The 13,006-nt window shown below is 38.6% G+C and overlaps 1 protein-coding gene across 1 annotated transcript in view; it reads left to right on the top strand.

Moving 5' to 3' along the window:
• Positions 1 to 5,936: 5,936 nt before the first annotated feature.
• CHID1 (chitinase domain containing 1) overlaps positions 5,937 to 13,006 on the top strand; it is a 97,998-nt gene continuing 90,928 nt past the window's right edge. The window contains exons 1-6 of the mRNA XM_082762232.1: positions 5,937 to 6,218; positions 6,890 to 7,039; positions 7,869 to 8,001; positions 9,013 to 9,057; positions 10,347 to 10,453; positions 12,268 to 12,329. Of these exons, the coding sequence (XP_082618358.1) occupies positions 6,108 to 6,218; positions 6,890 to 7,039; positions 7,869 to 8,001; positions 9,013 to 9,057; positions 10,347 to 10,453; positions 12,268 to 12,329 (608 nt within the window). The 5' untranslated portion in view covers positions 5,937 to 6,107. The remainder of the gene's footprint in view (positions 6,219 to 6,889; positions 7,040 to 7,868; positions 8,002 to 9,012; positions 9,058 to 10,346; positions 10,454 to 12,267; positions 12,330 to 13,006) is intronic.

The raw sequence follows: 13,006 nt of genomic DNA, 5'->3' as shown, positions 1-13,006 counted from the left end.
ACTTCATCAGTTCCATACATCTCAAGATGACGTGATCTTTAGAGATTGCCAATTTCCAAAAAATCAGCATTAAAGTGGAAATAATATCAAGAAATGCTTTCCTATTATGCAAGATATTTTACAGCACATTTGTTTGCCAACAAATCCACAATGTCTATATCCTCCCCAAGTCATCCATAAACTGCTTTAATCTTTTTCAGAATTTCAATATCCTTTGGTACAAAGACTTGAAAAATCAGTCTGACCTCCACAAAATTAATACCATTAAGCTGACTGGTTTCAGCTGGTGAGTATCTATCTGCTTGTGGGAACTACAGCTTTTTCTGCATTTCTTTTTCTGCCTGACATTTAGACCTGAGTGGTGGCTTACAGACGAGTTCATCTCCTGCTCTGGAGCTTTAACTGCTGTGCACAGTGTGGCTTCCTCTTTAGTTTCTGAAGCCAAAATATGATTCATTTTTGAGTATGATTACACATCATTATGAGGAATTTTAACACCAGAAATCATCCAACACTCAGAATAATTTACAGCCCATACTGTGCTTGGTGCTGCCACAGCTCTTCTGCTACCTACAGCTACTCTTCACCCCTACCTGACTATCTGCCAAAATCACACTAGAATAATTTGGACAGCTTTGTGCTTAGGATATGAAGTCATGCACTGTGGTATATAGCTGGGTTGCCAGCTTTTCCTACCACCTTAATGAATTTCTAGACAGAAAAGGGAAATTGTTCCTTTTCCTTTGTTACTTCTGTCAGATTTGTCCCTCACCCCATCAGTTTTCTTCTCCTCCCCATGGTCATTCTAACCATAATGGAAGCAAAAAGATATAAGGAGAAAATAGAATTGGTTTCTCCTGTACGTATACTCAATCATGTTTCTCTACCTGATATCTAACATTCATTATCTATTAATGGAGAGCATAGGTTTATCAGCAATGTCTTCTGCCACTCCCGAGTATCAGATGTGCTGCTTTCAAGATTAAGAAACACAAATTTAGGATAATATTGATATCACGAAGCCGTACATTTCTAGAAATTAGATATGGATCTTTCTAGATCTTTTCTTTACAGTAAGCATCTCAATGACCCAAACAGTTTTGCACTCAAAATACCATGTGTATGCAAAAACATAAAATAGAATACTTAAGCTTAAAATAAACTCAAAGAGAGTAGACAAGATAAAATGAGGGTGAGCAAAGGGTCTATGGACAAGTTCCCCTTTGTCACCTGCATGGTGGCAGGGTAGTGCCAGACAGCTAGGTAGCTTTGTGAGTTGCAATAAACTACATATAATTCCTTCTAGCTCATAGGAGTGTTTTCTTTTTCCTTTCATCTCTGAGGCCTTGTTCTGTTCCTTGTACCTATTTCTCTCAGCTGTCTTTCTCTTTAGCTACAGGCTTCCAAATGAGGCTATAGACTTCATTTCTTGCTGAGACACCATTTTTATTTCCAAGCCTTTTTTTCCTGAGTATGCACAGTTACTCTCCAGGAAAGAAGCACACTTCTACTCTCCCCCAGGTGTCCTATCTTACTCAGGCACTATTTTTCAAAGGAATAGTAGCGTACAGACTGAAAACACAGAAGTAAAAGAAAGATACCCCCCTCTACCACCACCACCACCCACTTTTTTTTTTTTTTTCCCTTGGTAAAATATGAGTCTCTGGAAGGACTCTCCAATACCTGGTAGATGTGTTAAAACTTCGGGTGCATCGTTACATCTAAGAGTAATGATCTGTGATTCTATTACAGGCAGCATGTACCATGTCAACTACCTGCAGCAAATCTTTGTATCTGCCTCACTAGGCTATGAGAGAGTCAGCAGGAGGGTATAATAGGAACGCAACACAGGAAATGACAGATTTCATTATAGAGAAGCTGGAAACAAACCTAATTTTTCATCCCCTCCTGCCTTATCTCTGTCTTTCCTGCTATTGAGCAGTGTATCCTGGAAATGTTTAAAGTTTGTGAAAGATGAACAACATTTACAAAACAATAGAAAATCCAGTACCCAATAGATTGTAAGTGACTTCAAGTACTGAGTTATGCACCCTTTAAATTTGGGAGAGTTTGTATTTAAAAATGTACACTTTTAAGCACGCATATTATGCAGTCCTATAAGATTAAAAAGGCACCACTTCTTCGTTGGAAGCTGAAGGTTTGAGAGATGTTTTGGTGACTAAAAAAATAGGATGAGACATTCCTTTTTCTTGCTTTTTAGTCTGCAAGGGTGTGGGTCCAAACCTGCTAATAAGCATCAGTTTTCTTTCTGAAGCCCTTGTGAGAATTTCAGAATTTAGGGTACAGGGGAAACGTACACATACTCAGCTCTTGCCAGAAGGACCATACATCTGGTTCACTGACAATACTTTTTTCCAGAGGAAAAATGCTTCTATTTTTCTATTCAATGATGAAGAATGTTCATGGTGATCTTAATTATATAAGAAGGAAAGAAAGAGATGGATAGATCAGGAAAACTTGCAGTTCTGCTTCTGGGAAGTGACACCAAGTTCTAACTAACGCAGAAAGTAGGTCTCAGAAAGGCTTCTGCTGGGAAACACAGTGCCAAACACGCTAGGTTTTCCACTACATCACGATGCTGTTAACACAACCATTTTTATCAAGTCTTCCCATATGGTATTTATTCCCTATAAACAGCCCACGAAATAACAGGGTTACATCAAAATTTCCACTGCAGTAAAATTACTAACAGCAAGTTCATGCTACATGTTAAAGCATAAATGGTAGGTCAAAACAGATGATAAAATCTCAATTTAAAACACAAGCTTTTATTTTAAAGCCTGTTAATGCCCACCTGAGGCTTGACACACATTCCATACACCAGGAGTTAGCGATATTGCTTGATGACCCCCTCTACATGCAAAGACCCCCTCAGGTTTGGTCTATGCTATTTTTACTCCCCAGGACAGTGCGTGTAGTGTAGCCTAAACTCGCTACTTATTTATTATGAGCTAGAAGGAGGCAGGGAGAGCCTGGCTTGAGACAACAGGGACATTAGACCGCCACCTCAGCCGCTCATCACCCCGCCGTCATCATGGCGCCCAGCTCCTAACCGTCCCCTCAGCGCCTCCCCTCAGCCGGGAGGCGGTGCCGCCCGCCTCCATTTCCGAGGCGGCGGCGGGCGGTAGGTGGTGGCAGCGGCTCCACCGGGGAGGGAGACAGGGAAGGAAGGAAAGGAAGGAGGCGGGCGGTGGGATGGCGGCTCTCAGCCTGCCCCGCAGCCGGGAGGTGGCGGCACGGGCACTGAGGGTGGTCCAGTGGCCATGAGGGTGGTCCTAAGCGTGGCCCAGTGGCCCCGAAGGGGCTGGCCCCGGGGTAAGGCCGCGGCTGGGGCTTGCTCTGAGGGAGCCCGCGGGTTCGGCGGGCTGGCGGGAGGGCGCTGAGGTAAAAGAGAAAGCTTGGCTACCTCCGGAGACACGGGAGGCAATTCTTGCTCTTAAAGAAGAGAAGCTTCCAAGAGGAAAGGGAATGCTGTTTGCACAACTTAGCAGCAGATTTATTTTCACTCATTTCATCTCCGAGTCTACCTTTTTCTAGTTTAAATTAAAAACATCAACAATTTGCGTCATGGGTTTGCTTTACTAAGCAAAGTGTGTTACCTCAGACTACCACAGCAGCACTTAGAACCATGTTTCTCTTTTAAAAATAATATATGAACGTTTGCTCAGATTTCCACATAGTTTCTGTGCCAGCCTCCAAGATTATTTAGATTTTTTTTGGCTGCATCTTTTGGGCAGCCTCAGTCTATATCAGCTTTTTCTATTTAAAATAAAGTTGCATTTAAAACACCTGCCTAAAAGTGTTACTTCACATGGAGACTGATTAAGCAGGAGTTACCACCTGGGTTAGAGAAACTCTGGCCTCAGACCAATTTATTAAAACAAATCATATTAAATTTTGAATTTTTCTTTAGTGTCGCTTTTACGAGGACCTAAGCAGAGTCAATCTTTGATTTTGCGTGTTGGTTGTAATAGAACAGATAAAAAGCAAGAATGCCAAGCTCTTGGTGTTCTGCTTGGTTTAGTTAGTATGAAGAAAATAAAAAAACGTTGAGGGAAGGCTTGCTGAAGTAAACTTGAACGTCTAGTTGCATAAAGCTTGCAAAGTTCATGCTTATAGTTTCCATAAAAAACATTTCAAGATTAACTTACTCATGTTCTAGTAGTAGAGTGATGATGTGTACTTAGTTTTCACTAAACCAATTTTATTAAAGAACATTTATTAAGATAAGGTTCCTACCAAGGGTCAATGTTGGACTTTTGCTGGCAGAAACCATCGCTACAGGCTCAGCTCTTTGTATAGACTCAGGAGTGTGGATGTTGGCTTGTAGTAACTGGTGGATGGATATGATCTTGTCAAGGAAATGAGCATATTTTGATGTCTAATCAGAGTTCTGTGATGGATTTTTAAACTGTTGTGTTTTACCTGTTAAACACTAACTTCTCTTTAGGAAAGCGATACTGTTGCTAATTGTTTCTGAAAGTGAAATCAAACATCTCTAAATCAATATATACCAGCTTCTGGAAGAATTGATATCCTGTCCAAACTGTTAAGACTTGTATTGACTATTCAGGCTCTCAATTGTTCCTCTCTGCAGTAGTTTATAGATCCTGCCAAGCTAGATGGAACAGAGTAGATGCTATCGAGAGCAAACTCCTTTGACTAATCTTCTAGGAAGCAGAAAACAAGAGAATTACTAGTGACCTTGAAGGCAAAGCAGAAGCATAACGCACTAGCTATAATTAATAATGAAACTTAAGTAGCACAATAATTTAGCTTTTGCCTCACCCTCTTCCAGTGCTCCATCACCCTCACCAAGACATTATTTCGCCTGTTGGTGTGGAACTTCCTGTGCTCCATTTTTTGACCATCACCTCCTTGACCATTGCAGAATTCTCTGCTTTTCAGAATCTCAGTGCTAAACCAGTCTTGTCCAAATATGTGTAGTTTATTGGGTTGTTAATTGCATCTCAGTATTACCAGGATTGGCCTCATACGGCTTCTGTTCCGTTGGGTACTCTGATTTAACCTTTTAGGTTTCTTCTGCCAGGATCTTTCTGCCACAGTACTCCTTCAGAGTGCTTAGTCTGCTGTTGTGGGAGCCCTCGCCTCATGTTTTGTATAGATTTTGAACAGCCCTTCTCAGTGCCAACAGAACAAGGAGTTTTGTAAATAAAACTTGAAGAAATGATCTAGTAAGTCTTCAGAGGGAGTAGCAGAAATGTTAATTCTTCAGACATAAATCTTTTTTTTTTTTTTTTTTTTTAAGAGCAAGAGAGCAAGGGATATGTTTGACTAAACTTCAGACAGTTGTGAAAAAGTTATTTTTTTTCTTCTCTATTAGGATCTGAGTTATGAGAGGTAGACAGATATATGTCTAGACCCAATAGTTTATTATAGATGAAAGCTAATCTCATTGAGATCCTTAGGGCTTCCACAATTAGCAGCAGATTACTTTTCTCAATTTTGGTATTTTGCCTCCTATTCCACTTGCCCTAATGCAAAGTATTTTTTCTTTTTTCATCTTACCTGCTTCTGGGAACTAGGCTGGAAAGCCAATGCAACTCATGAATGGCAGCTCAAATACAGCCAGACACTTTTTTTTTTTTTTTTTTTTTTTTTTTCCCCTCCCAGTTCTGTGTGTATCACTGCAGTTTTTTCTTATTTAGCTTGTGCATTGTTGGTTGGGTAGGGCAGAAACAAATTGTATCTCTTACATGCTATGGAATAGGCAAAGCTGTGCTGTAATAATTCTGGGCAGCAGACATTTATTGCAGCCTCAGCTGTGAAACCTTGTATTTCTTTATGGGTTCTTTAAAAGGAAAGCTGCTAGCATCCTACTGGCTTTTCCTGTGATACATGTAAAAATCTCTTAAAATACTCTGTTTTGCCACAAGAGCCAAGGTAGTATTAAAACAACTGCATTAGTAAGCCAGATTCTAGAGGGCAGAAGATAACACAAACACTTGACTCTTGTTAGACAAGAAGACTGAATTTCTTCTCTTAACTGTTATTCTTTTCTGTTTGCAGAGACTTGAACCCTTACATTTTCAGGGCAGGAGGAACTTGACATCAGGAGAAACACCATGAGACTTCTCTGTACTTCACTTTCTTTTGCTGTGATTTGCTGGCTAGCTGAAGGTACCTTGTCAAAAACAGATGCAAAGAAAGGTGCTACCAAAAAAATGGAAGAAAAGGTAAGATAAATAGCTGAATGCTCATCTTCTTTAACATGAGCAGTAAACTAATCAGACTTTGAGAGATGGTAAAGTGATTCTCATTCTTTCCATATTGTATTAAAAGCAACCATGTGTTTCCAATGAAGCCTGTTCTCACTGATGAAACTACCTGAAACTGTCCTTTTCAACTTTTCTGGGTTGAAACAAACTTTTTATTGATTTGCAGGATTGGCCATTATTAATATTTAAGAGGAGTTTTTTCTCTGCTTTTGCATCGTTTTCATGTTTTGTTGTCCTAGACCAGGATTTAGAAAGTGCTAATGTCAAAACGTGTCTAACTGCCAGGAATTGTCCTAGACCCTCACTCTGACATTGAAAGTACTGTATTGCATGTTTAAACTGCTTGCAGAATTGCTTTTTATGCTGTGGATGTACTAGTCATCAGCTGTGGTGAATGATGTTTAATCTTATTAATTCTTGATTTATTTTTTTTTAGCCTTGCAAACAAGGTAAGTTTACTGGCAAATCATTTCCAAGCTCTTTCCAGTTTTGCTTTTAAATCAAAATGTTCCACATTATTTTAAAAGTCCGCAGTTTAAAGTCATTTCGTTTTTTTTGTTCTTTTTGAGGTCTGCTGCTCTTGAAAGTAGCTAGTGCACACGGTTCTAAAAACTGTCTTCTTGCCTCAGGTGCTGCACTCTGATAAAACAGTGCAGGAGCGGGGTCTGGTAGTTGTGGATCCAAAGGCAAAGGATATCATACTGGAACACAGAAGTTATTGTTCCAAGAAGATGAAGGAAAGACACTTCTCAGGAGATGTTCTGGGATATGTTACTCCTGTAAGTTAATAAAACAAAATTGGTGCTTTGAATAAATATGCAGTAGACAGTACTAATATGCAGTCTTGCATCCCTGCTGTAACGCTATGTTTGTAGTAGTAGGAGCTTCCGGTCTACAGTCACGTAGTCAGAGGATTATTCAAGTGCTGGCTTGGGATTCAGGTGGTCTCAAACCTGTGTTTTCCCACCCACCTCTTGAAGGGTATCTAGGTCATTCTGGTTTTGTCTCCGGTAAAACAGAAGTATTCATGTGTTCTTTATGATCAAGCCAGGTGAAGTTGCAGTAGAGTAATATTAGATCAATAGTATTAAGTGTCCTCGTACTATTCAGTTACCAACTTGAACTTTCTAAATAAACAATAAAAATTTTATACTGCTGTCAAACTGATCTCTTTTGCTATCCAGTTGCTATTATTCAAAGCATTCTCTCTTGAATAATAAATGTTGCTTTCTTTTGTTTAGAGAATGCTTCTTACTTGATTCATTCTTGCACTGCTCAAAAGAGAAATAGGTACCCCGTATACTTTTACCTTTCTCAATTTCTGTTGGACGTAAATGCAGAGCCTGTAAATTCAAATGTCTGTTGGAATCTACATACAAATTTCTCTAGTTCAGGTGGATTTGTACAAACTGAAGATTGACATGTAGCTGTCAGTTTTTAAAGATCTTTGTTATTTAAACAAAACACATATTATAAGGGTTCCTCAAACTAACGAATGGGGATCTAGCAAATGATTATGTTTGTGTTAGAGTTCTTATTGGTCAAAAAGTGGATTGTATATCTCGCTTGTGAGCCTCTCACTTTTTTTTTTTTTCTTTCTTTTGCAAGTGGAACAGCCATGGCTATGACATTTCCAAAATATTTGGAAACAAGTTTACACTAATCTCACCAGTCTGGTTACAAGTGAGAAGAAAAGGGAAGGAGAGGTTCCAGTTCACTGGGCTCCACGATGCTGATAAAGGTTTCCTTTTCTTTTCTTTGAATATGCATTACAAATATGATTACTGTTCTTGTTGTGGACCGATGTGTAGTTCAGTAATATATGTATGTGGATTATTCTCGCTCTGCCTCATGGTGAAGTATTTTAATCCATTAAATTTTTGGAAAGTTTCTTTGAGAATGAGCTCTTTTCTGTTCTCACCTGCTTCCACCAATGCTCATAGTTTCTGTCCAAACAATAAGAAAGATTAGTTCTTCCAGCAGACTATCTACAAAGCCCCTTTCGAAAACGGAAGAAATAAAGAATCTGCACAGACAGAAATAGTCCTTGGTGTTTGCACTGTGCAGTTATTTACTTGTTCGTCTGCCCCCTCCCCTCTACAGACAAGAAACTTTGGGTGAGTTTGTTTTGTGAGTGAAAGATAAATTTACTCTGAAGATAACTTCCCTTCACAGCAGGTTCCATGTTTTAGTTAGTATGCTCTTAAATAATAACTAAGTAGTTTGTTTTTGAACTTGATTGAAAGATAATGTCTGTGGAATCTCTTAAAGAGCTAAAGTTCTTATTATTTTAGTGCCTACTAACAAATTCATTCTAATGCAAACACTGCCAAGAGCAAGTGATCATGAGTCTTGAAAGTAGCATCTTAATTTAAAAAACAAACAAAACCTAACCAAACAAAATGCATTCCTCCCAAGTGATGATTGGTGCCTATGGAAGTGTTGTTTGCACTAGTCAGTGAGTTATTTTCTGTGATGCTGCAGAATTGCAAGCAGCAAGGAGGATGGTTTGGGGAGAGACTCCTGTAAGATTGTAGTAAATACTAGTTGTGCTATGGTGGAGGTGAATAGCTTTACTTTCCGTATATCAAAGTCTGTTTCCCCTGCATTGCTTATGAAGTAATAGCCTGTGGCAGGAAGACAGATACGGTGAAACTGTGCTATATTATGTGAAGAGTGCTTCAAAATACGTCGTCATTGTCAACACATCCATATTTTAAAAGCTGTTCTCTTACTTGATACCGTTTGACAGGCTGGATGAAAGATGTCAGAAAAAACTCCAAAAACATCAAAATAGGTGAGCCTGGTTTTTGTGTTTACTTTTCATCTTCTTTGACTCCTAGCAGACCAAGGGGAAGCTTTGTTCCAGGTATATACAGAAGAGAGTTCACCTGAGCATAGCCATAAGACAGAAGACGTCTGAAAAGTAAAGTAAAAGCAGTTAGCTATGAATAGTTAACTAATCAAAGTGTTAATCCTGTTGGTGCCCTAATATTTTGCTGTAGCTTCTTGTCTCTAGACAAACCCATGGCCACTGGGCCCTTTCTGGAGAGGTACTCTACGCATAACGTGAAATGCTTACCTGGGGAATAGTCCTCCAGCTTATTGCTCCAGCTTTAAAGAAAAGGAGAGAAAAAAATCCAAATTTGAGGCAATCAGACTTTCCTGCACCCTTTTCTTCTCTTGAAGCTGAAACCTCAAGGGAAATGTATTACACTGCTACAGTGATAATGGGATGCTGAACTCTTCACATTTGTCTATAGCAAGAATATTGTAGGGTGCTGAAGCTGGTGAAATTCTTCTTGCTTCAGAAGGTAGTATGAAACTTGGAACAGATTAGAAAAATTGAATGCTCTGTCAGATATTCTAAATTACTTCAGCTGCCAGATGATAACGCCTTTGAAGCCTCTCTAGACTTTTCAGAAATACTCTTAGGTCCTTGCTAGTTAGAAAGGGCCTAGACACAGTTTTGTATGAGTCGTTGGCATTTCCAGGGTGCATGTCAGCACGCCTGTCAACTGTTCCAACAGCAATTTTCTTGACTCTTGCCTGACTACATTTTTAGTGCTTTAAATGCGTTGGGGAGGAGGGGAGAGGACACTCAAATGCTCATTTTTTCCAAAATAAAAATTTGTCATAGGTTATTGAGAGCCTCAAGAGTGAAGTAATATAGGGCTATGTACATGAGAGCAAATTAGAATTTGATGCAAACTCTTCTCTCTCGCTGTTCTTGTGGTAGAAGAGATGCACAATTTACGGAAGGGTTGCTGTTTCTCAATGATGTTCTTTAAAGATTCTACTTGGGGCCCTAAGTGATAGTTCAGTTGTCAATTGAATAGACCTTTTCTTAAAACTTTCATCAATTATTCACTAACGCTTAATTAACCATAAAAAAAAAAGAAGATTGTTCTGCACTATCAATTTCAGTGCTGATAAAGTGCAATGATCTTAGCTATGAAGTATGTTGATTGCTGGCTTCTGTTGGTATCTGCTATAAAATTACACTTCTCCGTTTCTGCAGAAATATTTCAGTATATGTAATACATCTTTAGTTTTTCACTACTGATGGACTTCTTTGCTTGATAGTGCCTAGAATTTTGTTTGATGGCTGGACTTACCAAGACTTTGAGAGTGTTTTTGGCAGTGAAGATGAGATAGAGGAACTTTCCAAGAACATGGTTCTGCTAGCCAAGGTAAAAAGACCTTTAACCAATGCTTATAAAACAGTATACTTTCCGATTCCTTCTTTAAAGTGTATTTTCTTATTTCTAGTAATTTTGTATTGTATAAAATTCTATTTGAAAAAGTAACAGCAGGATTCTTAGTAGTATATTCTAGTATGTGTCCAACTCCTGTACATATGAAGTACAGCAATACTTAAGAACAGTTGACTAAAAGTCTAAAGTGAGACTAAAGAGGTCTGATCACCATAAACGTGTTAAACTATCATTGGCAGTTGCATACTTTTGCCTGCTATAAGGCATAATTGATGAAATCTGTTCGACAGCTGATGTGCTGAGCAAGATTGAGGCAGCAATGGATACCTGATAAACATCTCATGGAGGTCATCTAGTGAGCAGATTGATTTTATTAGTAGAAATTAATAAATAAATTTGTTATTAATGAACTAAATTGGTTATTGCATTTTACTGAGAGGCTGAAAAAGGGTCATGGGTGCAATGAGTGCTTGCTGTTTGTGTTACAGGAGTAGGCTCAAACTCAGTGTGCTAAACCAAATGAGTCATTTTGAATAGCAAGAATAACTTGCTGGGTGTCTGTTACTGTACAGTTTTGTTCAAATCTGATAAAACAGTCTCCCCAGCCTCTTAACACTTCAAAGAAAGAAAAGAGGGTTTTCTTTAAGAACTACATGCTGTTTGCTAAGGGTTTTTTTTTCTGGGCAGTCCTTCAGCCTAATGCTTTAGAGTTATGCCTGCGCAGGACTAGACAGGCTGCTCCCTAAATACATTCAATTTAGTGGTTGTTTGATGAGAGCCTGCCTAATTGCTATCAGAATAAGAATCTTCACATTTGTTACAGGTTGTAAAGAAATTTTAACATGCTCTAGCGGAAGATGGATGTAGAGGTGAACTGAATACTTTCTTAAAATTTGTGACTGCTATGTCAATTCTAGGTCTTCTGTAGCAGTTGGCCTCTTAAGAAAGGGGTACTCAAGTCCAACAGTATCCTTGATCATGCTAAACAAAGTTTCACAAGTTAAATTCTGGAATTATGGACATATTTATTATTCTAAATTAATTTGGAATTATGCATATGCCAGGTTAATATTTATATCTTTATATTCAATAACTCATGACTTTTTTTCCCCAATATACACATAAAGGGTTTCAAATGATTTGCTTAGCAAGTGACTTATGGAAAATGGACTCCACAATCAGTAAGATTGTAAAGTAGGTATGTTTATTCAGCTCTGGGCAGCACGTGGGGTAGTCCCACCAAAGTTGTGCACATGTGACGCATCAACTTGCCATGGTTTATGCAGTAAAGAGTTATGACGTTTCAAAATGTGCCTATACATATGCATAACCTGTTCCTCCTTCGTATTAAAATTGAATGTCTTTTCCATAAGCTCCTCCCATCCGTGCTTGTGCAGTGTCTCCTGGTGGTGGTTGCCAGGGGTCATGGGGATGAAGGTTGGTGATTCTTCCTCATCACTGCTAGTTGACCTCCTGTCTCTGCGCAGACTCAGTTGCTTCTTGGCTCTTGTCTATCCACAGGACCAGTTTCTGCCAGTTAAGATAGGCTCACACTCTTATCAAGAGACTAACCTTGGTAAGGGGCCCAAGGCTTCTTGCTTTAATTAATTTGCACAATGCACAATAGTTAGCAAAGACACTAAGTAGCATCCACTAGTTTAATACTGTCAGCGCTCTATCTCTACTTGATAAGATTCTCCTATTGTATTATCTCTGATGAAAGTGTAAGCATAGTGATGAGCTGTATATTGTTGTCAATTCTTTTTTTTTTTTTTTTTTTTTTTTTTAAGAATGAAAACTTTGATGGTTTTGTAGTTGAAGTTTGGAGTCAGCTGGGAAATCAAAAGCAAAAGTAAGTACAAGTCTCTAGGATGCAATTCCCAAAAATCACCTATTGTAAAACATCTGTTTAAAGTTTAATTTGTCCATGTTGATTTGAATTTGTCATATTCTGTAAATAAATACGCTTTACACTAGGACAACTGAGATTGTTCCACTTGACTTAGAATTAAGGAGAAGAGTTAACTCTACAAGAGCTCAGAGGTAACATATTAATCTTCACAGTGGACCTAGCAGACCATGTTAGCTTTTTATATTTCAGTTTTGCAAGATATTACTATTGTACAAGAGTGAAGAGGGTGCCTCAGCACTTAGATGCTGGCACTGGCCTTTATTATATCACTGATTGATATGGGTTACTGGGTAGTTCTTGGAAGTGTGGTTACTTTCAAGAGCACCAGCTTTGAGTTAATTAGGAAATCTTCCAAAACTTTATATGGAGATCTTCTTGGTTTGCTGAAAGTAGAATCAAAATCCCCAACCTGAAGAAAACCTAGGGAGAAACTTACTTTCAGTTTTTGCAAGCACAACATTATTTTCTTTAAACTTTGGAGTAGCTGATCTACCTTTTAGTAGTTCTGCTGTGAAGTTTCACAGAAACTGAATTTATGGTATGTGCTGAAACTAGAGGGCTTATCTATATTAAGTTGTTTCCTGACATGTTGTAATCTATTTTCCTTGAGCAAAAGC

Source organism: Aythya marila (assembly GCF_965140915.1).
Source record: "Aythya marila genome assembly, chromosome: 5".
In the NCBI taxonomy this organism is placed as follows: Eukaryota; Metazoa; Chordata; class Aves; order Anseriformes; family Anatidae; genus Aythya; species Aythya marila.
This window is presented reverse-complemented; position numbering and strand designations above follow the sequence as displayed.